General features: G+C 35.4%; 2 protein-coding genes and 1 long non-coding RNA gene across 4 annotated transcripts; 2 read left to right on the top strand and 1 right to left on the bottom strand.

The window, feature by feature from the left end:
- The first annotated feature begins 2,737 nt into the window (after positions 1 to 2,737).
- Positions 2,738 to 16,504, top strand: LOC119067761 (protein tipE). Of its 2 annotated transcripts, XM_037170909.1 has the most exons (3): positions 2,738 to 3,126; positions 3,298 to 4,716; positions 11,122 to 16,504. In XM_037170909.1, exons 2-3 carry the CDS (start codon positions 3,962 to 3,964, stop codon positions 11,189 to 11,191), a joined length of 825 nt encoding a protein of 274 aa, XP_037026804.1. In that variant the 5' UTR covers positions 2,738 to 3,126; positions 3,298 to 3,961; the 3' UTR covers positions 11,192 to 16,504. The 2 variants fall into 2 exon arrangements, with proteins under 2 accessions (XP_037026804.1, XP_037026792.1); XM_037170897.1 differs by having other exon boundaries at positions 2,738 to 4,716.
- Positions 16,505 to 17,586: 1,082 nt separating this feature from the next.
- Positions 17,587 to 20,436, top strand: LOC119067772. Its single transcript, XR_005086035.1, has 2 exons — positions 17,587 to 17,978; positions 18,424 to 20,436. It is a non-coding gene; the product is annotated as an uncharacterized LOC119067772 (long non-coding RNA).
- Positions 20,437 to 22,080: 1,644 nt separating this feature from the next.
- LOC119067713 (phagocyte signaling-impaired protein) lies at positions 22,081 to 26,303 on the bottom strand. Its single transcript, XM_037170831.1, has 11 exons — positions 26,223 to 26,303; positions 25,813 to 26,037; positions 25,543 to 25,736; positions 25,110 to 25,408; positions 24,926 to 25,046; positions 24,726 to 24,866; positions 24,530 to 24,661; positions 24,248 to 24,440; positions 23,072 to 24,159; positions 22,718 to 22,919; positions 22,081 to 22,659 (listed from the first exon to the last, which is right to left on the bottom strand). Exons 1-11 carry the CDS (start codon positions 26,278 to 26,280, stop codon positions 22,490 to 22,492), a joined length of 2,823 nt encoding a protein of 940 aa, XP_037026726.1. The 5' UTR covers positions 26,281 to 26,303; the 3' UTR covers positions 22,081 to 22,489.
- Between the last annotated feature and the right edge of the window lie 40 nt (positions 26,304 to 26,343).

Below are 26,343 nucleotides of genomic sequence, written 5' to 3'. Positions count from 1 at the left end.
GAACGTAATTACTCACACTACTGCTTAACGAAATTGAAATTGCAGTGATGCTCCTCTTAAAACTCCTACAATTTCAAGAATTATCCTAAAACTCAAAAAAAAATGGAATGTCAGCTTTAAGTTCTCACTCAATTGCACATGTTATTCAGAGTTCCATACAGTCAAAGGCAGTCAATTTTCAGCATAAATTAGCTTCAGCTGTTTTTCAGCTGATCCATACAAACAATCACAACCGTTTATACGTCTTTATACGGTTTTACCACTATCATGCGCGTGCGTGTAGCAGCTTCAACCGTATGAACAAGGAAAACCAGTTTTTATTGTATGTGTGGATCAGCTGAAAAACAGCTGAAGCAAATTTATGGTGAAAATTGACTGCCTTTGACTGTACTTGAAACATTATTTAAAAAATTTCCGAACTAATTTCTCATTTAATCAGGAATCCAAAAAAAACCTTCTCTCCGATAGTTAAGAAATCGGTCGACAGAGTTAGACGGCGGTGAAAAAACTGACTCACCTGAAACTTCAGGTCAGGTCAGGTTTTTATGTTTGAATAAACCTGAACATGAATTTCTGAAACCTGACTGGACCTAAATGTTTCATACAAATTTTCAGGTCAACCTGTCAGATTTCAGGTCAGGTCAGACCTGTTCACTAAGTGTCATTTTGACAATTAATTAAATTAGTAATTGATCATTGAATCGGGAATTTTCAGGTCATGTAAAATAGGAGGCACTTAAGCTGAGGCAGCATTGAAATTGGACCAAAACGTATTTTCAATGTCTCGTGTGTGTCAAGCTTAAGGAACCCAACACTCGAAAAACATACGTTATCCTTTGGCTTGGTAGTGGTTCGTGGTAGTAGTAAAACTGTATGAAGATGTATAAACAGTTTCGATTGTTTGTGTCGATCAGCTGAAAAAATGCTGAAGCAGATTCATGATGAACTTTCACTGCCTCTAGTTGTATATTACATGAAGCAACATCAGATCCTTTAAGGGTAACCGGAACATAAGTTCTATTTCAGGTCAAACTGAGTTCATCTCTCGTAATCCATAATTTTGAATGAAAAATTCGATTATGAGACACCGGTACGAAATTGTCATAAACTGCTCACGTTTCTCAGAGCCGGTCAAACTGCTACAACCAAATGTATTTTCTGTTGAAAGCTGCCACATTCGTGGTCGTTATTGTGGTTGTACATTTTTCAAAAAGGATTCTGATGGAATGATATCATCAAAAGTAAACTAAAATCCAGTATTTGAAAATTGCCCTAAAGTAAAAGTAGGAACGTAATTCAAAAAGTCTCCAAGCAGGTTAAATTCAGCATCAACCTTACGAGAAGAAAGCTAGCAATGACTAAAATTCACTCTGAGTTTTACCAATCGATCTGAATTGGACCTGTTCCAAAGCCTGAAGACCAGTGAGACTATTTTTAGAAAAATATTTTCTCAAATTATCTCGTGTTTTCCTAAGTTTTCCAATTTGTTGGCTGATTTTTGGGATCCTTAATAAAATTTAGCTGAAAAGAAGAAAAATGCAGTCAAATTTACAGGACACATCTTGGAAGTGCAAAATCTTTTCGAAGTGATTTATATTTCTTCTGAAAGAAAATGAATATCTTGGTCAAAGAGTTCACAGGAGGTCCACTTACTCCGACTGAAAGTTCTCTCAACTTAAAGCTAACGACATTTTTCGGAATATTTTACTTTAAATATTTACAAATATGAAAAATTGGATAGCTTTTAGGACAGAGTTTCGGGCGACGTAAATTTAGCAGACCTCAAATAATGTACAATTTAAACGGACAGAGTGTAATTCAATTGATTTGAAATCGCTACACCAGCTACCTACGGTAGTGTACTAATTTATTGAGTTTTAACAACAGTTGAAAATATGTAATGCCAGAGAAACTACCAAAGCTATTAATTTCATTGCATCACAAACATAAAATCACTTTCAGCCGATTTTGCTAAGTAAATTACGAATTTGTGCAAGACAACAAACCATTCTGATTGATCAACGGAAAATGTGTCCATACATTATGTCGATTTGAAAGATTAAATGCCAACCTCAATTCAACGACATCAAATTTGACAATTGATCGATTCGGACACTCCGAGTTGTAATTAATTTGATAATGTAATTCAACCTAACATCTAGATGCCCGAACAATAGACTATTGATAATTACTATTCCAACCGCCAATAGACAATCGACAATCATCAATCGTTTCAGTACTCAACCGAATCGCATGTCGTGCATTTCGAAGTCCTTCAAGACGCAACGTAATGATTTTTACTTCAATATAAATTTCCAATTAGGTCAATAGGTTAATGAGCGAAATCGACAAGATAGTACACCAAAGTGAACTTTACATGAATGCAGGTCGTGAGAGGGAGAGTGAGAGAGAGTGCATTCTAGTAATTGCAATTAATTTTCTAAAAAATTAAAATATTTTTCTCCAATCAAAAAGACGACTTAGAATTTGAAACCGAATGCATACACAGCACACACATGGATGTTGTTGATCTTTATATAACGTTTTGCTCATGAATCATCGATATGTTTAATACAAAAAAAGCGAGAGAGAAGTGAAACTAATATGCGCAAGTCTATTTCCATTCAATAAAATAAATCTACAGGAAACTACTACCCCTGTCGCGTTTTCTAATAAAATGGGAGAATTTCACCAATTTCGGATCGACGCGTCTGCGCTGCTCGTAATTATTCTGGGAGCGGCTGGCATATTCCAAAATGCCATCACAATAAAAAGACAACGATTCAGTCATCGTTGTAACGTTCGATAAAAAACATTTTTCTCCCACACACAAATTTATATAATGTTCATCGTCGAGTGTTAACCTGATCGACCCCCCTGTTTGAATATAATCTTAAAAAGAAAAAAAAAAGAAAGATATTCTTATCATTTTTAACGTTTTAATACTTTTGATCGTAATCATCGGCCAGATGTCTCGTTAACAGATCAGATCAGATCAGCGATAAATTGATCGTACAAATTTGTGTTCATTAAAGAAAAAGACGACGGCTTCTAGTGGTGAAATTAATTGCAATCGAATCAATAGAATTGTTTTGAGCATGGTCGAACAGAAGTCAAGCACAACTGGTAAATAAAAAAAAAACGAAACGAACAAATAACCCTAAATGTCTTGTTCGAAATGGGTGCGATTTGCAATGTATCATTTTTGTAAAAAATAAAATGCCTTGACATGTCGTCGGAGATGGACAGTACAAGGATTTTGTTGATTCGATTGGTGAAATAAATAAATTGGAAAAGTGTGTTCCCTTGGCCGTAAAAGCAACAATAATTATTGTATACATCGGTAACATTTTACGTGTTATATAAAAAAAAATTGTGAAGGTGGTGTGGTTTCTTTAATGATTTTTCAACATTTCTACTGACCGCCTAATGAATTACAAAATGTGAGTGCTTCCACAAAGTGAAGCATCATAAAAAATCATGGAAACAACGACCATTCAAATATGTTTTTGTCGATGAATTTTCGGTTAACCTATGAACACATTAGCCTATAACTACGACTAGAACTAATCAATATTCAAAAAAAAGTTCATTGACAAACACCTTCTCAGCCATTCAACTTTCATACGAAGCGAATAGAAATAATCAAAAACCAAATTTATTCCTCTCGCCCGTTTTATACACATGTGTGTGACCGACATCCACACAAATATCATCAGCCTGCAAGTAAATTGGACATGAGGGAGCATTTTATTGCGATAAAAAATTTCCATATAACACGGTTCACTTGATGAATGAAGCTTTCTGTTTTTTTCCATTTTCACTACACACCTACGTTACGAACACCATCGCATGGAACTTTAAAACGAAGAAAAACTACCATCGATTTTGGATTTAATGGAAATGTATTGGATATCACCACCATATATGCGAAAACAGGCGAAAAATCTTTGTTTTGACAATGATTAGTGGCAGTTCGGAACAACTTCTAGAACAGCAGCAGAACGAACAGCGCCGACTTAAAATAAAAGAATTAAGCTCGAAAAAGAAAGTTATTGTCAAAAAGAGAACATTCCGCGAACGAGTCAGTTTCTACACCACATCAACGTTAGCTTTTTTTAGCGTCACAGCTGGTGCATCGTTATTGTTTCTCGTGCCACTGTATGTTGATCCGGCTATATCAACATTGGTGTCAGACTTCACCGACGAGCCCACTTGGTGCACGACACAGAGACGCGAAGATGTCATCGGTATTATGAATTGTTCATGGTCGTCGTGCAGAGAGGGCTGTACAAGTGATCTGTATAAGTGCACCCACATCTATGTCACATTTATCGAATCGAATTTAACTTATTCGCCCAACATATCGACTACGATGTTGGCCAATTTGACCGAACATTCCGAAGAAGCAATATTATTGGTTAATATTAAAGGATGCGGTTATCCGCCCAGTGTAACGTGTAAAAATTTTTCGGATATGTACGGCATTGAAGGTACAGTGTTTCCGTGCCATTATTCGCGTTTGAATAAGACGGTAGTCATGACTTCATACGATCGTAACGATCAAGTGTCGATAATTATTCACTTCTTTGTGGTGCCATTTGTTGTAACCGTGATATCGAGTATTGCCCTATGCGTTATGCACTGCGATTGTCGCTGCAAAAAGGAACGTCGAAGGCGACCGCATCGGCGAAGACCACGCATTGAAAATTTAAGGTAAAATAATTCTTTGTACACCATTCAACATTCCGTTTTCATTGTTGGTATACCTTGACAGTATTTTGATTGATAGTGTTTCATCTCTGCCTTATATAGCTTTTTTAATTATCCAAATCATAGGACTGTATTTGGGGGTGTCAGTGATAAAGATTGCTTTGTATGTTTTATGTAAGTTTAGGGTAAATTCGACGGCAGCGCCAGGGTACTTCATTGTAGCACTTACGATTTCACTAAAATTTTTGCACGCTAGCGAAAGCAATTTTTCACAGCAACAAACAGTGATGTAAAGTACAACATCCATGCTATCATATTCACCATTAAATTCATACGTAGCTTGGATTTCATATTTTTTGTAATCCGCTGAAGATTTGCACTACCTTCAATATATATGTAAACTTCGGTACTGGCCTCGGCACTGATGTACTAGCAGCATAAAGGTGAACTATATACAAAATGTAACACAGTCCTGCGATTTCATCGGCCCTCGAATATTTTCTATTTTTATGCTGTGCTGGCCGAATGTATGTTGAAAAGAATGAAGTAAAAGATTTTGTAATTAAACTAAAAGGAAAAGCAGTCCAAAAAAAACTCTATTTAGAGTACCACTCATGCTTGAAGTGCGTTGGTTGGTGTCATAAACGATACTCATACAAAACAAAAACATTTACGAGTCCAGTAAACACACAAAAATTAACTGAAATGACATGGAGGCCAGAGAGTTCGTGTTCAGTTTAAAAATTAATGTTTTTCTTCTAAATTATTAAATGAACATGTGGGCCCATTAGAATGAAAACTTTGTATACAACAATGCTCTTTGCTTAATTCTATAACTTTTACTACAAAAAAAAAACTTCTTTTCAGCAGTAAACTTTGGATTGTTGCACGCAATCTCAGCGAAAGGTTAAGACGAACCTTATAACATTCGGTGTGAACACACACGACAAGTAGTTCTGTGCATGTTATGGTTGTGCATAATTTACTCATATATGTTGTGACATTAGTTTTGTGAAAATATATTTCACATTTTATCTATACTTATCCATATCTATATCAGACTTTCACCTGCTCAAGACAAGCAACAGAATGTTTATCAGTAAAATTTATGGCCCCTTCTACAACTCTTCCAGACGAAAATTATTAAAACTTGTTACACGAAATCGGTAATGGTGGTTGAATTCCTTCACTTCCCTTTTATCGAAGGTGAAGATTTTTTTGGTGTAGGTTTTGTCAGTTTGGGCCGATCATTTCTAATCGAAGGATACAGGTCAGAGAGTTGGGGTCACGTACGACCCATTATACTACCAAGTCATCACAAAAATCAAGAAGTCACTTGAGAGCCTCTTCTCGACACATGACCGCAGGTGAAGATAGACAATTAGTAGTTTGAGGAAACCATACATCGAGGGCGACATCGTTAAAAGGTGTAACTACCATATCACTGGAATTATACTCAAATAAACAATTATTTGTGATTTTTTGAGCCTCATACTGTTCGAAATTTTAAAAGTCGGTAGGCTCAGCTAAACTAACAACAGAACTGTAGCCACGGGATGCACTTCATGATATTCTCCCGCACTTCATCAGTACCAGAAAACTAAATTCTTTCTTTCTATTGAGAATGAAACACTTTTATTAGAGCATGTTGCCCGTTCATGTTTATTCTGACTTACTGGATTGATTGATTCCATTTTTAACCAGTAAAAACTACTTGTGGAATTCCTAATGGCAATACAACTTCGGAATATATATTCGAAAAATTTCGGTGAACTTTGAGGACACCCCACGCTCATAACTTGAGTAAAATCCATACCTTGCGAAAATGATAGTTCCAGAGATATGGTAGTCACGTACTTTAGTCATGAATTTAACATACGTCCAATTAATTTTCATTAAATCACCCTTGCCAAACCTTTATTAGATTCCAACCGCCCGAGGTCAGAAAGTTTTAATTTTTTACAATGATTTGCCAACATGTTCTTCATTTTTGTAAATTTTTATCCGGTGTTTCATAAAAAGCTTTCAATTCGATCCAGCCCACCAACCACCTGTTTAAAATAGTTTTCCACGAAACCGCTGTCGTCCGCCCTATATATTTACTCAATATTATACCCACACATGAATTATTGATCCATTTTTGAATTTTAATTGGACTTTCGGAAGAAGGACAAACTTTAACCACACCATTAGTCATTAATTATGCATTTTCATTTAAATGGAAAATTAAGCATTAATGATTCAGAGTTTGTGTAATATCTTCCACTTTAAACGAAGATTTAAATTTTTGATGTGGAGGTATGTGTCCACCTAAAGCATTTGTCTCAAATTCTGAATTTTTCTCATTAGTACAACGTAAAGCATAATAATTGCATCACTGATGATGCACATTATTGCATCACAACAAAAATTATTGTCAAAAGAAAATCCAAAATGAGACTGCAGGACATTCGAATGGAACAGCTTCAATCAATTAAACCCAAATTCGATTTATTCATAACGCAAGCCAATAAACTTTCATTCGATACCCGTTGGCGTCAAATGTTTACATTACTAATCGACCCAATTTGTGTTCGTTTGTCGAGTTGTTTTAATAAAGCTTGGATCAGAATTGGGTGTGATTTTTTGTACGTTGGTTGGTGTAAGTAAATTGACTTTACGGAGATTAAAATGTCGTTAAAACAGGGGACGGTAAACAAATATTTTATTGATTGTTTTCAACTTTCAACTTTCAACTTTCAACTTTTTATTACATAAATAGAACAAGAAGGAAATGAATCCTTATACAAATGTCCTTACGAATACACTTAGGATAATAATAATATTTACATTTGATATGGGCAAGACATTAACGACGATACACAGTACGATAATTAGAAAAGAAACATGATCAGATTCAGCGACGAACATTAGATACGAAGTATTGGCATAGTTAAAATCAAAATTAAAGTTAGGCGTTACTGTGACGATTTAGGAAAGACAAAACAAAAATGGCAGAAAGGGGTAATGGTAATCATCAAAACTAGGGCAATTATACTTCTCGATAGATTAACACAGGGCTCAAATTGTTTTGCAATGATTCCTTAATGTTATTGAAAATGCGATTCTATGACTTGGGTAGGACATTGAGTATGTTTGGATATTCTGCACTTTGTCTGACTTTGACTGGTGACAATTCTTGTAGGAACGTTTACAAACAAACAATTTATAATCTTCATTTTATAGACCCATTCAATCTTAAACCATTAATTAGAGCTTCGAGAATAGGAGAATGGAGTTTAGAAACTAAGGGTAAAATCTATTACAATTTAGTATTTTTCTTCATAAAAAGATTGCTGTCACTGAATTATTTTTTCATGAACTAACTTCACTGCTGTGACATTTCATGGGAATGAATCAATGTGAAGTTGTTACGCAACATTTGAAATTTGGAAAACAAATCACTGACATCTAATGAAATACTGCTTTGTACACTTAAAAAGTCCCACTTTCGTATCTAAGCTGTTACTGCTGTTCATCTTCGTTTCTTCGATTTCTCTAATTTCATAAGCTTCTTATCTTAGATACGATAGTGAGAATTTTCACGTTTTCAAAGTGAAAAATATAGAAATTGTGTACAGGTGGCGCTGCCTTTACTTGGTGTTCAAAATTCTGTTGTTAGTGCTGATTCGCAATCATACTACTGATGGATAACTGTTGCTATTCTGCACTAGAAATTCATAAACGTTCCTACGTAAATAGTCCTTACTTCTTGCATAGCGCTAGCTACCGTCATCGCTTACATTAAGCTTTGCTTTCAAAATGAAATTCTAATTTTAATGGAAAATGCTTCAGTCTTTTAATTGATGACCTAGTTGTGTGATTGTCTAAAAAACCAGGGCCTTTCACCCGCTGTAACTATATTACCTATATAACCATCAACTCTGCTTCCAGTTTTACTTAGTAAAAGTTAATTTGTTTGCATAGCATAACAGATTTCCTTCGTCAAAGTTGTTGTTTATATGCTGTTCCAACTAATAATCAATGAATTTGCATAAATTTTGTGCAGCTTACGTTCACCTTCTATAACTGCAAGTCAAATTTGAATAATATTAAATATGAAAAGTTATAAATATGTGTCACAAAGGTATATGCTCCATTTTCCATGGTGCCTATATCGAAATGTGTGCAGCTTTGTATAAATACTCTGAGTCAATATGTACTTGATGTGTATATTATACAGGCACTACCAACTAAATAATGCATTTTATATTCGAAACGAAACAATTTTCCAACAATTTTCCTGACTTTAGGTCTAAGTCTTCGGTTAGGTTAAACAACTTGATCCAAATTATATACTAAAAAAAAGATGGATAAGTAATGGAGTGTGTTGTGTTAGCGTGTTTCGTATTTATATATGTTTGTCGGTAATGTTTTCATGAACACTGATCCTATATAACATTCACTTACATATAAATTCTATATATTTTAATAGACGAATTCGCTTTCAACGAACCAAATAGGTTTCGTGTCAGTGTCACATTTTGTAACTTTGAATTAGGTTTGATGGTATTGGGGAAGTTCGAAGTTATCAGCTGGGTGTTTATACATAAAATTATGTTCTGTTTGAATGTCAAACGCGATGCAATAATTTTTATTATAACAATTTCATTTTATCAAATTACATTTCACCGAAATTATTTCGGTTGATGACGAAAAAGTGCATATATCCCGCATCGCTCAGTCGAGTTATATTCATATTTATACTTGTCGAATATGGCACTAAGTGGAACATATTGCAGTTTGAATAGATTGAATAGATTTCATTAAACTTCACTGCAACATGGTCTGCGATGGCCTTGACCGAAATGCATTGAATCGAAACTGTTTGAACGGAAGCCAATTGTTATACATTTCTGAAGCAGTCATGATGCTGGTCTAAGTAATTTGGATGGGATTAATAATTCCGTAGTTTCTAATGACTTAATTGAATTATTAAATTCAATTTACGAATTTTTCTTGGAATCGGTGTGCACCAGGAGGACGTACTTTTAGATAATTTAAAAAAAAACTTGAAAAATTCAACAAACTTCAAGAAAATCAAGCAACAAGAAATTCAGGAAAATTCAAGAATTTTCCAGAAATGATTTTTTGGAATTACTAAATTTCGATTTCGAGTAATTTCAAGAACTATTGCGAAACTTCAAGAAGATTCAGAAAAAACTGGAAATTCAAAAATTTTCCAAAAATATTTTTTTCAAATTTTCTGATCTTATCGTTTTCGAGAAATTGTTAGGAAAATTGGAAAACTTCGAGAAAATTTAGCAAATTTCCTGATTTTCTCAATTTTGAGAAATTTAAAGAAAAATTGAAAAATTGCGAAACTTTGACAATTTTTCAGCAATCATTTTCTCGAATTACCTTATTTCTATTTCGAGTAATTTCAAGAAACTAGGTAAGTTAAAGACCAGCAGAAGTCATGCTTTTACGTACCGAGTTATTCTCATATGAAATTTTGTGTATACACAGACCGCTGCAGTACTAAAACGTACTAAAATGCGGCCAAGCATTGAACAAATTCCACTCCATTCCAAGAGTTCTCAATGTCAACAAAATTTTTGTATAGAGTTACTCCAGCTGTTTTACAAGCTTTACGATCTTGACGAAACGATTTTAGCACTACCATGTGCGCGCTAGTTACACGTATAAACCCATACAAAGACTCAAAGACCTATATAAGTGTGGGTCTGCATCAGTGAAAAGGCTGAGGAAAACTTAGACATACATTCGATGACACTAACTGTAATAGGCATAAAAAGTTCGACTATTGGAGTATCAAATGACCGTTGAAATACATCACTACACCATTGATGACCACAATATGAAACTACAAAGATTGAAATGAAAAGTGTGCCAGGTAGCTTAAGTGGTAAGAGCATCACCACGGTAAGGTGAAGATTGTGGGTTCGTCTCCCACCCGTGCACCAATTTTTCATTTCAAATTAAATGTCCAAGAGCACACTACAACACATTACACTGACTCATTTCATTTGGTACTTTGATGATCCGTTGCAAGAACCGCAACGTTAAAAATGTAACGTACAGCCAGGTACCAAAGACAAAGACTGGGACATTCCTGGTAATCTTTATTTTTTTGTATTTCTAATGCCAATGAATTAGTTACAATCGAAATTAAAGCATCTTCTTCGTATTTCAATGAACAATCCAAGACAGCCCTCGCACTAGAAGGTTATCCAATCAGGTTTATATGGCCATTATGAGCGTTTGTTGAGGCACCACAGAAGAGTAGCAGACTCACCATCATAAATGCATATCAAAGCTTCTGAAGTTGTTGAATCAATTACCATTCCATTTCACTAACCATTTCCTCCCACATCAAATAATCGTAAATTTTGTTCTTTATTTCAGCGACTCATCGATATCGACACGAGTAGATATGCTAACACCAGCAATTGAAGTGTATAAACCTCCTCTTTGACACAAAGACGATACGGTAGAGAGCAATCTCGGAAATCCATCAACCAGTAGCGATCTGTAATATTAGTTGTAAGAGTGTATAGTAATACAAAATGCGATTTGTTATTTTTACGAGTGACACAAAAGAGAGAAATCACAGTTGTACGAGCAGAGGAAGCTCTAATTTGCATTGCGACAAAAATTTACCGATTTGGTTTTTTTTAAATATATCTGTCGTGATGGAAATAGTTAAAGTTTTAGATTAGATAAAAGCTTGTTGAAATTGGCGAAGCTAGAAATTTAATTTCAGCTTTAAAGGAAAATTTATCTTTTTCAATTGAATGAAACATATGTTATGGCTTGGCTATAGAAAATTTATTGATGAAAAATATCATCGTTTGAACGAAAGGTTGTATAACGTTATTCGCCCCCCGGGAACGTTGATGCCAGTTTTATTTCAGCTCAGCCTGCAGGCAGACATTAAAATGATGAAATTATCGGAAATGTCATCGATTTTCCTCTTCACTGGAAAACCAGAAAATTTCTAAAGAAACGTTTATATGGGTCAACTTACCCACTCACAATGCATTATATAATGCAATATTCACAGAATTTATCTTATGCCAACTGCAGTTGATATGACAAACGGCAACTTAACCTTTTCGGGACACATTTTAGTGACAGATGATTTTATTTTCTTGTATTGAATGCAACAAACACAATGAATTAATTTATCACAGTCACTGAGATAAAGTTAAAGTGAACCAGAATTGTGTCTATGCGTTTTCTTCAGCTGATCCACTCATTCAAAACACACAGAGTATACGTGTTATTACGGGAATATCAGACACACTTACGCGAGTGGTAAAGGTAAAAAAGGTAAAAGCAGACGGCACCCAAGTTTTGGGTAAATTTAAGAGCAGCGTAAACTCACGCCATTATTGCAGCGATGTCGATTCCAATATAATTTTTGCAATATCAATGTTGAAATACTGTTCCAACAGTCATGCTATCATATTCAACCAGAGACTATTCTTGGGAAAACATTTTCGTGAGTTTTCCCAGATTTTTGCAAATTTTCATAATTTCCAATTTTTTTGTTAAAATTAGCGAAAAATGGGAAAATATAGTAGATCATTTCCCAAGGACATTTTTCCAAATTTGTCACTTTTTCCTCACTTAAACCTAAACCTAAAACTTGGGTTCCATATTTATTATGGTACGCTAAAGATTTGCATTACCTTCAGTGTTTATTCTGAGTTGCTCACGAAGGCTCAAAATTTCTAGTGGCACCTCTACGAAGTTAGTGATCTATTCGACACTAGATTTGTATTTTCACATGAGTTTGTAGGTGGAAAGTGTTTCATATAGCATTTTATGATGCAGGCATCGAAAATGTGACAATTTTCCACATTATGTTGGTGACTCCATTCAAATTTGGATACCAGCTGCTTTCAGAACCTTGACATAATTTGGTTGACGTGCATTTATTAGAGAAATATTTATTTACCTTGAGCTGTGTATGCGTATACCCCAGTTTTAGTCAAAAACAATTTACAAAAATTAAAATAAAGTTTGTACAACAATTTCATCGCCTAAACTGAAATGCTATCCCTGCGATTATTATTTTTGCAAATTTTATTTCGTTAACAGATTTACAGATTTATTTATTAAGATAGAAAAAGTATGTGATCATTTTGAAACCAAAAGCAATTTGACTATCAACATTTAAAATAGGTTTGTATTTATCGGGTTTTTCGCATCAGAATGAATTTTTAGTAAATAAAATGTGGAAAAGAAAATAAGAAAAAACAAAAAAACAAAAAAAAATAGCCAAGAATAGTTTCATTATGATGTAGATGGCACAGAATGTTATATATGCCACGTTGGAAAAACAAATAAATTTTTTTAAAGAATTACAGTGCGAAAAAATAAACAAGTAACATTTTCAACGATTACAATCCAATTGATCTTATTCATTTAACAAACGATATCCACGTACGCAGACGTATTAGTGGAACGAATAAAGAGAATTGGATTGTAAATTGTGACTTCTTAGTTTTGTCCGCCTGTAAATATATTTTTTAAACAAAGTTTGTCGACTTTCTTTTCGAACGAATATGTTTGCCCAAATTTGTAAAAACGGCCTTTAATGTTTTAGTGATAATACGAATCTATATAAAGTATATATGAATGTCGAATATTAATCTAGTTGTTGTTTATCGGTCGCAGTTGGTAATTTATTACTTTTTGGAATGAGAGAGAAATAAAATAAAGAAAAATGGGGAGGAAGAAAAGAATATGAAAATAACACAAAAAAATATATTATTAGTTGAATCGCTCTAAAAATACATCATAAAAATGATTTAGGGTCTATAACACAAAAATGAAAATATAATTTCACTTTTTGCCATAAGAAATTTGATGAAAAAAAACAGTATTTTCTAATTTCTTTATTTGATTTGTGTTTAATATCGTGTTGTCACGTGTCTATTTTCTATATGAACCGAAAAACATTCCTAGAAGAAAGTAAAGAAAAAACAATTTTTAAAAAAATCCCAATATAATACTCGATTTTCTAAAATAAACAGCATGTCACTCTGTGTCAAACATGAGACTCGGATCGAGTCCTCTAATATATAATAATAGTGATAGAGACTATATATACATATATTAACCGGTAATGTGTTACAATATATGTATAATAGAAGACAATAGGGAAAAAAATAAAATGAAAAAGCTTATATAGAACAGATAATATATCGATTACAATGAATTTCCCACAACGCGAATCAATACAACTGTCCAAGTTAATGTTCTCACAACAGGTTTTCATTCGAGACTTTAACTGAGTTTTCTTTTCAAACTTGTCATTATGATACATTTTTGCAGTTAATATTTTGAAAATTAAAGCTAAAAGGAATCAGAAAAGCTTTTCGATTTTATTATCCAACTTCTGAGATAAAATGATGGATTTCTGCTGAGATTTTTGTAGGATAAAAACCATAAATGTTGGATTGATTGATGATTGATTAAAAGGAGTAAAATGGTAGACATTTAACCCCGAAGTTCTATTGAACTGGGCGTGGGGTAATCTGGCACCCGGTGCTAAAACAACATATCTTTTAACTACTTAAAATGTGAACTCGCACACGATTTTTACCAACATTTTGTAAAAGGAATCATTAAGTCGATAACAGGGCTAAAAAGCATTTGTAGCATTAAACTTGCTCGTGTGAGTTCATCTTTTACGTAGTTCAAGAGTGCGATTCCACAGTAGCCAGATTCTCCGATGTCGTTAAAACACAACAACACTCATGCAAGTGTGGATGATTTATGAGCGAGTTTTAATGCTAGAAGCCGTGCTATGCGACACAAAAACAATATTTCTCGAATCAAAAATATGCAAACATCAGTTAATTGATTTGTTGATAAGACTGGGAGCCTGAAATAGATAAAAAGCATCCTCTAGACACACCGGAAAAATATATGTGAATAGCGTGAATAGTGTCACACCCGTGATAAAAAGATTATTGTAAACCATTTACAAACAGCAAGTGTATCACCAACGCACTTCAAGCATGACTGGTACTGTAGAGAGGGTACAAAATCTGGACAGTGAAACATAGAAGTTGTTTGAAAAAATTGTCCATTCAAAATTGTACTCTATTTGGCAACTGTCAATAGAATCGCCTTGATATTATCACTGTTACTTCTTTTGTTTATCTGATAGTGTTTGATGCAAAATCTATTACTTCATTAGTTTAAGCATACGCTTTGATATGTAAGAAAGAACAATATCCAGGATCTCATTCCTATTTTTGTCTCTGTTGTTGATAACAGATGACTTACCTGAAAGCTTGAATAAGTTCTATTGTTATTAACCGAAAACCTGATGTTGGAAGCCTGAACTTCTTCCAGGTTCCGGTTTCTGTTTCGTAAATCTGAGACTGACCTGAAGCCTGAAAAATTACCTTCAGATTCAGGTACGCCTCTACTTAAACAAGTCGATCTGAAACTGACGTGGTAGACTGCTGGTCAATCTCATCGCTAAAAATATTTTCAAATGCCGACAGTCGACATTATTCCAAACATTTACATGAAAAATTAATCATTCAATGGTAATGGCATAGCCGAAATATACTCAAATTAATTGCTGATCTGAAATAGCGCATTACAGAATACACAACAATTTTAATTATAGCTGAACCGGATCAATAATGTTTACCATAGAAACTTAAAACGTTTAGCATTGCGACAGTATAATTAAAGCCATTGAATTAAGTAATTAACGAGACAAATGTGATTGGAAAACCTGGAACGTAATTCGGTGGGGTTATTGAATTTCTTGCGTGACAATAATAAGTCAAAAATGAATATACACATCACATGCTTTCCGAAGTTTGATGCAGGTCCGGACTGACCATATATTGGAAAATCACAAGTCGGCTTTTCTGAGTTCATTCAAGTTGCTATATTAGCGCCTTTCAGATATGCTTTTCAGCGCCTTTTCTTCACTTCAAGCGCTTCTTGCTACAAGCGCTTCTTGCTACAAGCGCTTCTTGCTACAAGCGCTTCTTGCTACAAGCGCTTTTTGCTACAAGAGCGCCTTTCAGTATCCAGTCCTGCCCTGGGTTGATGTGGTATATACAATGTAAATTATACACATCGAGTGAATAGCGTTCAAATTAATCGTTCATTTTCCCAACATATGTGGTGTATCGTTATCGACCATGTGTAATCACATGGTCAAAGAGTCACATCAGTCACAAAGTGTCTTTCAATTTCTAATCTACGCCACATATTATGCACATCAGAGAGAGAGAGAGTATTTTGATGTTTATTGCTGTGTTATAGCCCGTTTTAGAAGGTACGAACAAATTTACTTACAGCTGGAAGGGTAAATATAAGGCAATACTCGGCCAAACATGACACAATGTTTATTTATAAAAATGTGCTCATAAAGATTACTTAACATCATTATACGGGAATTATGAACGTAAAAGCTAGTCCAGAAGCTAGTATGTTCGGTGCGGAAAACATATGTAGTCAGTAGTCATATAGATAAAGAAAGAAATTGGTGTCTCTTGTTCTACTTATATTAACTATATCCGTTCGTATAGATGGAATGGAAAATATGTAACAGGAAAAATCGATTTTTTTTGTAGTACATTTGCACTATGGCACGAGAATATGAGTGTCATAAATAATTAATGTTTTTTTTGGTTGACTATTTGAAAAATATGTACATCGTTTCGAACAAGTACACGTTTATGAACAGGTTGACGGTCGGTTAAACCATCATGAATAAATAATTTACAGAAAAAAAAATTGGATTGGAAAAAATATCTACAAAAAATAATCAATGTAACGCGTAAACGTTTCCATCAGAAACTATTGATACTGTTCAACGTCTCAATAAATAATCTAGAAATGTTGTCGCTTCTTTAAAACGGAAATTAAAATTATTGCTTATTTGAACGCGAAGCTATTGCAAACAAACCAAGAAATTAAAATACTAGAAACCATGATCTTCGTCCAAACGCACAACATTCTAACGGACTATTTTATAATATATAAATTATCATCGATGTAATGGCATGTATCCCATTCGTAACACCCACCTGTGACACTGTTTTTATGTCCCCCTGCTTCATATCTTTAGAGGAAAATTGTTAACACATTAAATATAATCGACTCGATATTGTCGAAAAACAGGAGAAACTGTAAAAAATTATCTATTTTGCAATATAAAATGGAAAAGTAAAAATTAAATAGAACAAAAATAAGCAAATTTGTTTTGGCATTTAAAACAGAAAAGTGTATTTATTTGAAAAGCTAACAATTTCAATTGCCTACATATTTACTATCAACCCTAACGGTGGTGGGGTTAGACAGCTAAAGAAAATTATAGTGATTGTTGAAACGAACGAAGAAAATGTAGAAATTTATTTAAATTTTGTGAAATAATGAGTGGGTTGTTGGATCATTTGCGTGGTGTGAAGAGGAAAAGTGGTGCCACAATACACAGGAGAAAAGTTTAACACAACATTTTCACAACAAATCAACTCGAATTTCCATGCACTCACTGGAACAAAATATCGATTTTGTCCACTCTTACTCATCGTGTTAATAATAAATTATCCCTGATCAAAACTGATTGAGAGAAAATGATAATAATAATATGTTCAGCACATCTCCGTGTTGTAATGAATTTTCAAATACATTTTACAACCCTAGGGTTATAAAGCTTTCTTGTTTTGTAGTTCGTGTGGAAAGTTTTAACTCGAGGCAAAAATGAAAATTAATTTTATTGGGAAACGTTGTATTGCTGGGCATCCAATTTTAGTTATTTATGCCATTCAGCATCATAATATACAAAACTTTAAATGCCTCTGTGGCATAATAGTATGTTACGTCACTGTTTGTAAATATTCGTTTAGGCAAATGTGAGGTTTGCGGAACGAGCCGAAGGCGAGTGGAGTAATCACACGTTCCTAAACAAGTATTTACAAGCGGGCACCCTAAAAATTTCGGGAATCGGGCATTTCCGACGCATAAAATTATTTAATTTGAACATATTGGTAAATTTCAACATTTTTAAAGTAAAATGACGTTTTAACATAGTAAAAAAAAGTTTTTGATGTGAGTTGAGGAACATTTATAAAAAGGCTTGTCGGCCATTATTGAAAATGGAGGAATTCATTTTCTGATGTGCTGTTCGTTTTTTATTTTTATTTAAACAATTATTTTTTATTAAAATATTTTCATGTTTACATGTAAAGTATGGTCCATCTAAATGGTAATAAGTCAAAGTCATATACGCGGCCTTCAAATGTTGACACTTCGTAGTAATGCGATAAAATAAAAATACCTACTGCTGACGGATTCAGAGCTCCACAGATCTGCCTCAAAAACAGGTTTTGATGACTGAATGTTACATTATACTTTGCTGTTGCATTGGACTCTCAGCTATCAGAAAAGTCATAATTCATGTGAAATAATTTGATATATGCAGATAAAACCAGTTTGATCTTAGTCAGTGGCCCTTGGCAAATTGTGTAGTCCTTGAACAATTTCACTAAAAACTTTCCGGGAACTTATGTTTTTACTGTATTTTATAGATTATAAATTCCTCACGTTTACTCAAAGCAAATTAACCAAGAAACAGCCACGAGATAGGCCTAGGCAAGCAAAATGTGATCTCAAAGTGAGACTTCAGTATCAGGCTTTGTCGTGATCTAAATTTCTTAGCCTCAATATCTCAGAAGCGGAAAAAGGTTCTGCCTCGACAGGGATGGAATTTCATAACTGAAACATAAGCTATTGTTTCACAAGGAAACAGGCCATGTTACATCTCAAATTTTCTGAAAAAAAAACTGATCCATCTTGTAGGGCCGCTCTCGCAGTGAAACTGCATGTGAACCTAATTCTTCCGATTTTTCCGAAAATTGCTGATGAAATCTGTTACCAATTTAGCAATATGTTCAAATCAAATACTTTCATGAATCGGGTAATTCCCGATTCCCGAAACTTTTAGGTTGCCCCTCGTACTCACGAGGCTCACGATACTTTTTGTTCAACAGTGCTATCAAAGTTGTGCATAAATGGATTCATAAATGGAATGCTGTACATAATAGTTATTTATGTAACAAGAATCATATGCAGGTATATTATCGCACTAGACGTCAGATTGCCAATCCGAGGCAAATAAAATATCAAATATTATCACTGAATTGCACAAAATCTTGTTGCTAACACGTTAGTAAATGTGGGCTTTGCGCATACTATGTGTTGCCGAGTTCGCCATCGGTTCGTATCGGCAATCTCACGTATATTGCGCAAAACAACCCATTTACTAACTAGTTATTAAAATGCTATTATTATGCTCTAGATTCGATTTTGTTTCATATTGTCGGTGATAAAATCAAATTGATTGTCATATCAAAACAATAGATTCAGAGAGTAAGCTGTAAAACAAAGGTAACTGACTCGGTTATACTCGATCAAGGTCGCAGAGGGTAAGGTAATTTTGGGTGAAAAGCACTAAAAAGTACGGTGGTTAAGTAGATTCCGGTGAATTTCCAATAAAAGCTGATAAATATGAGTGATAAGAATCTGGGCGAATTCAAATACAGGTAAATGTTGTAACAAGATTTCTCTCCCAGCCCGAGTCTTTTTCCTTTTTCATTCGTCGGTAAATTTGTAATTGCTTTTATGAGAGTTGGTTCTACGAGAAAGCTTTTGCCTGAAAAACATTGTCTTCTAATTTTAATGTACCATCTCTTAGGCCTGCTCTAACTCCTCTACAATTTGGAAGAAGATGTATCCTCAAAACGTTTGTCCATATGATTGTGTTTCCCTCTTCGTGATGATTTAGTGGCTGCCGATAATTACATTACGTATCTAGACAATGGACCTTTTTTGGAAATTTTTCCACATTTTCCTAGACTTTTTCCCATTATTTCCTTAATTTTCTAAGAAAAAAAATTGAAAAATTTGGAATAATTTAGGAAAATTTGGGAAAATAAGTCCCTGAATTCTAAACTATCCTGCGTGTGATCCAAAGATGCACTCATTAGAAATGTATAAAAAATAATTTAATTGTATTGGCCTTAGGTATAACTAAAACTATTTTAGAGACTAGTAGCACAGATGAATTGAAAATAAAAAGAAATTATGAAAAAGAAAAAAAATTAAAAAAATTTTAGATAGATAAAAATGAAATGAAATTAAATGTTTTTGATGTTCTATTGAATCGTTGAAGTGTATAATACATTAAATATAAATAGGTCATTGTGTTCAAATTTTGTCTCCGCGAAATTGTAATTTTCCATAAAATTCCAACTACATCATTACTCTGATCATTTATATCGAAACGAAATCAGATTGGACACTAAAATTTGTTCGACAATAAACACGGTTATAAAACGAAGAATGGAAAAACATTGTCAAAAGATCGAAAGGAGAATTGAGTGTAAGACCAAACTTGAACACAATTGACGGCTGCAAAAAGTATATATTTAGAGAAATATAATTATTAAAACAATTAAAAACAAAGAACATATTATATTAAACGACACAGTATAGTGTGTTGATACTTAACCGTGTAACCGAAAAATGTAAAATGTTATTTTTAGTTATAAAATTGTAAAGAGCAAATTTAATTACACGGATTAACTACATAGCTATATAAATACCTGGCCCAGGAACATAGTTGTGAAAGTAGTTCCATTTCGCCATTGATTAAAGACGAATAAATTTTTTAAAAAAATTAAAGATTTTCCTTTTGCTGCACCGTTGATTTCCGTTGATTTAATTAGTTGCCTCAAGGGTTTATTAGATTTGTCCTTATGAATACCATGAGTGGTACCTTGTGATCAGTGGGACACAGCGACAGCGAGACTAGACGAGCAAATACTGGGATAGTTGCTTTTTGCTATTGGTGACCAATAGAAGGAAATAGTGCGCCAATAGATGCACCGGCAATACTGGTAACATTCCCCTGAGAACTAGATTAATGAAAAGGGGAATGACACGTCTCCAATTCAACCTCAATGGCCTTAAGGCCGGGCAATTTTGCGTTACAGAGATCGACAATTACGCTGCGTTTTCCATTATACCCCGATTTGCGACATACCTAGGCAGCTCTATATCACACAGATTGTTTACAACGTTTGAAGGCCTAAAATTGGTCGCGTGTTTTCAGCCTAAGAAACTTCTGTAACTTCTATGCCATATTGAAGGAATGTTTATAAATGTAGATTCGGTAAATCTATTTCTGTTTCATATCAGCAATTTTCTTTGAGAAATTTTGTGGCTCCGTCTCCTTTGACCCAAAAAATAGTATGCACTTAATCTAATAAAAAATACATTTTCGATGAAAGTGATCGAACAAATATATTTTGTTGGTTCCCTGAAGTCGAAAAATTGAGTAAATTTTAAACTTCAAACTTAGGGAAAGTACAAAAATTTAAAATCGATTCCCTCTGAAGAACACTCATCTAATTGTTCTTGTCCATTTGGGTTATCGAAGCCCAAGACGAGCCTCAGGTCAACATACCTTTTCTGACAACAGTAATTAATGACATTCGAAAGCTTCCTGTTAAATTGAAAATAAATCTGAAAGATCGTTTGGAAGCCGGCAGCAACTTGTTTTATAGTACTGTTACTTCCACTCCAACTCCGCGGTTGACCCAGTAAATTATACAACAACCGTCGTCATTCCATAATATTATACGCTAAGACAACCAGGTAAGCGGTTAAAGGATAGGATCACAATCCAAAGAGATCTACTCTAAATAATTCCATGGGAGATTTACTGGTCAATGAATATTTCGAGATTCACCATTTTAGTGACAGTCTCCTACTTCTGATGTGCTGGATGATGTGAGGAAATGTTAACCTTGTGCGTTGGGATATATTTAATTGGAGCAATTGTCCATAAAGTGCCAATGATGGAAAGGTGACATTAATTAGCTGTAGAGTGCCCTATTATGACTATTGTTGTTGAACGCTAGAGCCGCCTTGACGATAACATTTATCTTAGCCGTGACACATCGTAGAAATTCCAAGTCGGGAAGCAAGGTATTGGATAAAATTTTGGTTGATGGTTTGAATTGCTGACGTTTCTTCAAGAGTCGTGTTTTTTTTAACATTTTGTAAAAATACGAGAAGTCGCGACGACTGTTCGTCTTTCTTCAGATTTTTTTTCTGAAACTGGTCCTGGTACGTAGGTCGTCAGATTTTCGGGCAATATGGATGAAAAACCATAAAGATCGTGCCATTTCTATCAGAGCCAGTTTTTAATCCACTTAACCAATTTGATGGACCTACATTGAGACAAAGAATTATTTGCTGGACGTACCTATTAAACGTTGCCTCATGCAACTGCGATAGAAACCACAGTTCGACTTCAAAATTTTTCTTTTATTTCAAAACGAATTCAAATGTCACAATGCATTGGGAGTTGAATGAAAATAATTTTCGTGGGTATGGGGGAACTCAAATTTTTTCGCTTACAGACTTCGTAATTTGATCTGCAAATGAACATTTTCAGTTAACAATACGGTCCATGCGAGAGAAACGGGGGGAGGGAGAAAAGCGTAAACAAAGAGATGAGGAGAAACTTTGTCGAATTTCCGATATGGCACTCATACCCAAGCACAATGCAGTCGGATGATATGATTATTTTTGACAGTTTTATCAAGATATTTTCCTGCAATTCTTGGGTGTGAGTGCTCACATAAGATTGAGTAAAAGTTAAAGGAACTAAATTGCGCCATCAACTTCCATCCGGTGTCATTGAATTTGTTTAGAATTACTTTAACATTCGAATTTTTTCCTTGACAATTGTTTTCAGTTCTTTCACAGTAATGTTGTGACTCTCCTTCAGCGTACCGCTAACTAATTGCTCCACCTTAGGGTTGAGCGACATCGATGCTAGACGATCCAAAATGTTGTCCGGACAGCAAGGTGTTTTCCAAGTGTCTGCAAAAATGTTTTTTGATCAAGACAATTGATCACGAACTTTGATCAATTAAATTACCTAAAGCAGCCTCACAATCATTCAGTTCCGATTTCAATTTGTTACTCATAGACACAGTCAGTTGAAGCCTGGCCTTTTCCGACAGCAGCTGTATCGTTTGCTTTTCCTTTTTCTCTTTTCGATTTTGCTTAGCAGGAACATTCGCTGCGCTCGAGTAAATTTCCGAACACACAGACAACACCAACGTAGCCAGCGACAATATCTGGAAAAATTAATGAATTAACGTGACTGTTCGATGTGGTGGCAGTTCCATTGGATTAATAAAATTTCTCGGACGTGCGGTCGTGCTATCGACAAGGCCCGAGGTCTGTCTCTTCACAAAATAACAGAACTGAAGACGGTAAAAGGTCTCACCTCAATGCAATTGACAATAGTTTCCAATGTACTCCTCCGCTTCCACATTAAATCAACGCTTTGATTGTGCTCGGCCACTGTATCACACAGCAAACGACCGATTGATTTAAAGTCATCACACAAGACATTGCAACTATTTTCCGCGGAAACATTCCTTTCTTCCAGTTCCAAAATCATTTCCATCAAGTGCATGATCGACATTTCATATGGCGCTGCCATAATTCCATGCAACCGAGATGGCAACAGATTGACTAGATATTGATTTGATGTTGGTACGTAGTTGGCTGCCCGTATTCGAAGCCACAATTCCGTCCAAGACGTTTTCAATTGCTTTACTGTTTCTAGCTCACCGGCTTTTGAATCGTTTTTCATGACAGCTTCAACACAACCGACAATAATGCGCGCTAGCATAAGGCGAATTCGCATCAATTCCACATCCTGCGTAAAGCTTTCCCTTTTCATCTCATCGTCAGCATTCGGGTTCGTCTCGGCATTCCACTTGACTATGACGGATATGTCCCGATTGTCGGTCAGCTGATCCCATTGAACTCGATCCTGACTCACCCGATCTTGACCCGGCACGATTTTCATCGCCTTAATCGCAGCCATATTTTGGGCAAACATTCCGCACAGACAAACGAATTCCAGCAGAACCGCTTCGGTTGATATTGTCAGAAAATGCAAACTGTTGGTCAGCTTGTCACGGAAATCCATGAACTCTTCCAGTTTCGAAAACGAACCGAACTTGTAGCACATGGCCAGATATTCGAGACTGTCCTTGTAACTGGACGTGAAAAATCGCAACGTCGAATCGTACCACGGCTTCGTTATAGACGGTATGCCCACCCGTGGCAATTGTGCCACATGTAAATATCCCATTGAATCGAGCTGAACGTATTTGATGTCAAGACTTTCGGCAGTTTTTTGTGCACCCCAACCACAACCGAGCAGATGATAGATTTGTAAACACAACAATTTTGCGTGGAAGTTACTCGGACTGTTGCTAAGTAAGTAGTGCAACAGACACAGCGCTTCGATTAGATGCTCAGAAGTTTGCAGTTTCAACGACAGATCGTACATAACGTGAACTGTTTGAGGGAAAAATGTTTAAATTCTTATTAGCAAAGCAGTCACAGTAAATTGGGTCGTTCGTAAACGATGTGAGACCTAACTCACCAGCTAGTAGAGCATACGAATCTGATGGACCCATATCAGTTGGAAGTAAATCGTTACCGAACGCCGTCGTTCCATGCTCGTAATGTAAACTAAATGCCGTGTATAGAGCGGCTAAATGTTCAGTGCTTAGAGCATGAGCACCACAGATTCGAGATACTTGCAGCGAGCAGATATGTTTTTGCATTTGTTCTTTCTGTGGACGAAAAATTGGAACCGTGTTAGTCATACGTCAGGGTCACGGAGGACTTATCGAAAAATCGAACAAAGTTTGGTCCAACTTACATTTTGTGGTAACTTAGTCGATGTAATTTCGCACTCTGCCAATAATCTCGATGCTAGTTCGGCTCTTCGTTCGATTTGCAAAAAATTTAAAAATAAAATTATGTCGTTGGTGCAACACGGTTTACACCCAAACTGGTGAATAGAATCGCTCATTAGTATCGTCATTACTTGATTGATCGATCGACTTGGGTTTTACCTTTCGGAAGTATTCGACCAGCATTTCGAGAAAATCGCCCAACAGTTCGTCCCCATTTTCCTTCAATTCAGTCATTGTGTGATGCAACTCTAAACGTCCCAAGTATGGTCCACGCACAGCTTTAGTACCGTTTTCGATTAACTGGATAAGGAGAAATGAATAAAAAGGAATTTCGAAAGTGTTCGAATGTCCTCACGCACTTGACAAAGAAATTCGTAGCACTGTTCGAATGTACAGTCGGCTCCAGCGAATGTCGATGACGATTGCTTCAAATTGATCACAGACAAAATGTAATCTTTGTGGTAGTCCCAGCGATCAGGACTGAAAACGACAAAAAAAATCTCAATTCTAGCATTCAATGCCAAAAAAAGTGCTGATCCTTACTTGTCTCGCAACAAATCTTTCAACAGAACATTGCATTCACCCCAGCGCTCAAGTGATTTCAACAGTTCGATTTTAAGTTCGACCGGCGCGCCGGGATAAATTTTTTTACCCAAATCGCCTTCCAAAAATTCCAGAGCCTCTGCATTCTTCCCCTGACTCTTTAAAATGCTTAAATACAGCTGCACCTCTTGTTCGGCATCGATTTTATTTTCGGCAATTTGTTTGTCTATCATTCGCTGACCGAGAGTGAGCAACAGTTTACTCTTTTCCGGCACTTTACTATCCGGACCTCGAACTGCCTGTAAATAGATTTGATTGGTGAAACGAGTCGATCGTCAGCCAATGGCTAAAAACAATTCGAGGCAACCCACTAGACATAAAATCGTTACCTCGTCGTACGTTAATTCGTGAAATCGAAATCTCCAAATTTTACCTTCAAATAGACACTCATCACAGCCCAAAAGTAGTACGGGTTTTTCGGCTTCAACTTGTAAAGTTGCATCGCCACCAATTGCTGTGCAGCAAAATCATTGACACGGACGTACGATATGAACAAATGGGATAAAATGTCTTCGCATCCGGGACTTTGCTTGGCGGCATTGGCATACAACGTGCAGATTTTGCCGACTGTGAATTTGAACCACAAAATCATCAATGAAAACAATCACGAAATGCGCAAATGAAAACGTTCAAATGAACATACATTCTTCCCGTTCCTTATAACAGTACGTCATGACTTGTAGTGTTGAATCGTCGAAGGGATTTTCGGCAGCAATCTGTCCTGTTAATGCATCGCCCTCATCGTCTCTACCCATTCGTAACAGAGCCAATGCTTTGAGCGCCTTGAAACACAGAACATTTGGAGATTTTTTCAGCACCCTCTCTGCTTCTTGCAGCGCCTTTTTATTGTTCCCCGATTCCAGATAATCTGAAACGACATTCACTGATAACTCAACCTGCACACAGTGCATTTTCCTCATACACTTTGACAGTGCATGATTTTGACAAAGTTTATAAAACGAAAACTATGAAGAACATTGCGGAAATTCGATATGATTTAACCGAATAACATGTTGGTCGATAGGTTTTTTGGTGATTGGGCTAGATAATTACCGTAAACCGGCCGTAATCGACGTTCCATAACAGAGCTGTCCTGCACGTTCTGCGCCATAATTTTTGTTATGTAGACTGACTGACATTATGGCCATTATGGATATCATGGTGGTGGCGCTAA

This window comes from Bradysia coprophila, chromosome II (assembly GCF_014529535.1).
Source record: "Bradysia coprophila strain Holo2 chromosome II, BU_Bcop_v1, whole genome shotgun sequence".
Taxonomy (NCBI): domain Eukaryota; kingdom Metazoa; phylum Arthropoda; class Insecta; order Diptera; family Sciaridae; genus Bradysia; species Bradysia coprophila.
This window is presented reverse-complemented; position numbering and strand designations above follow the sequence as displayed.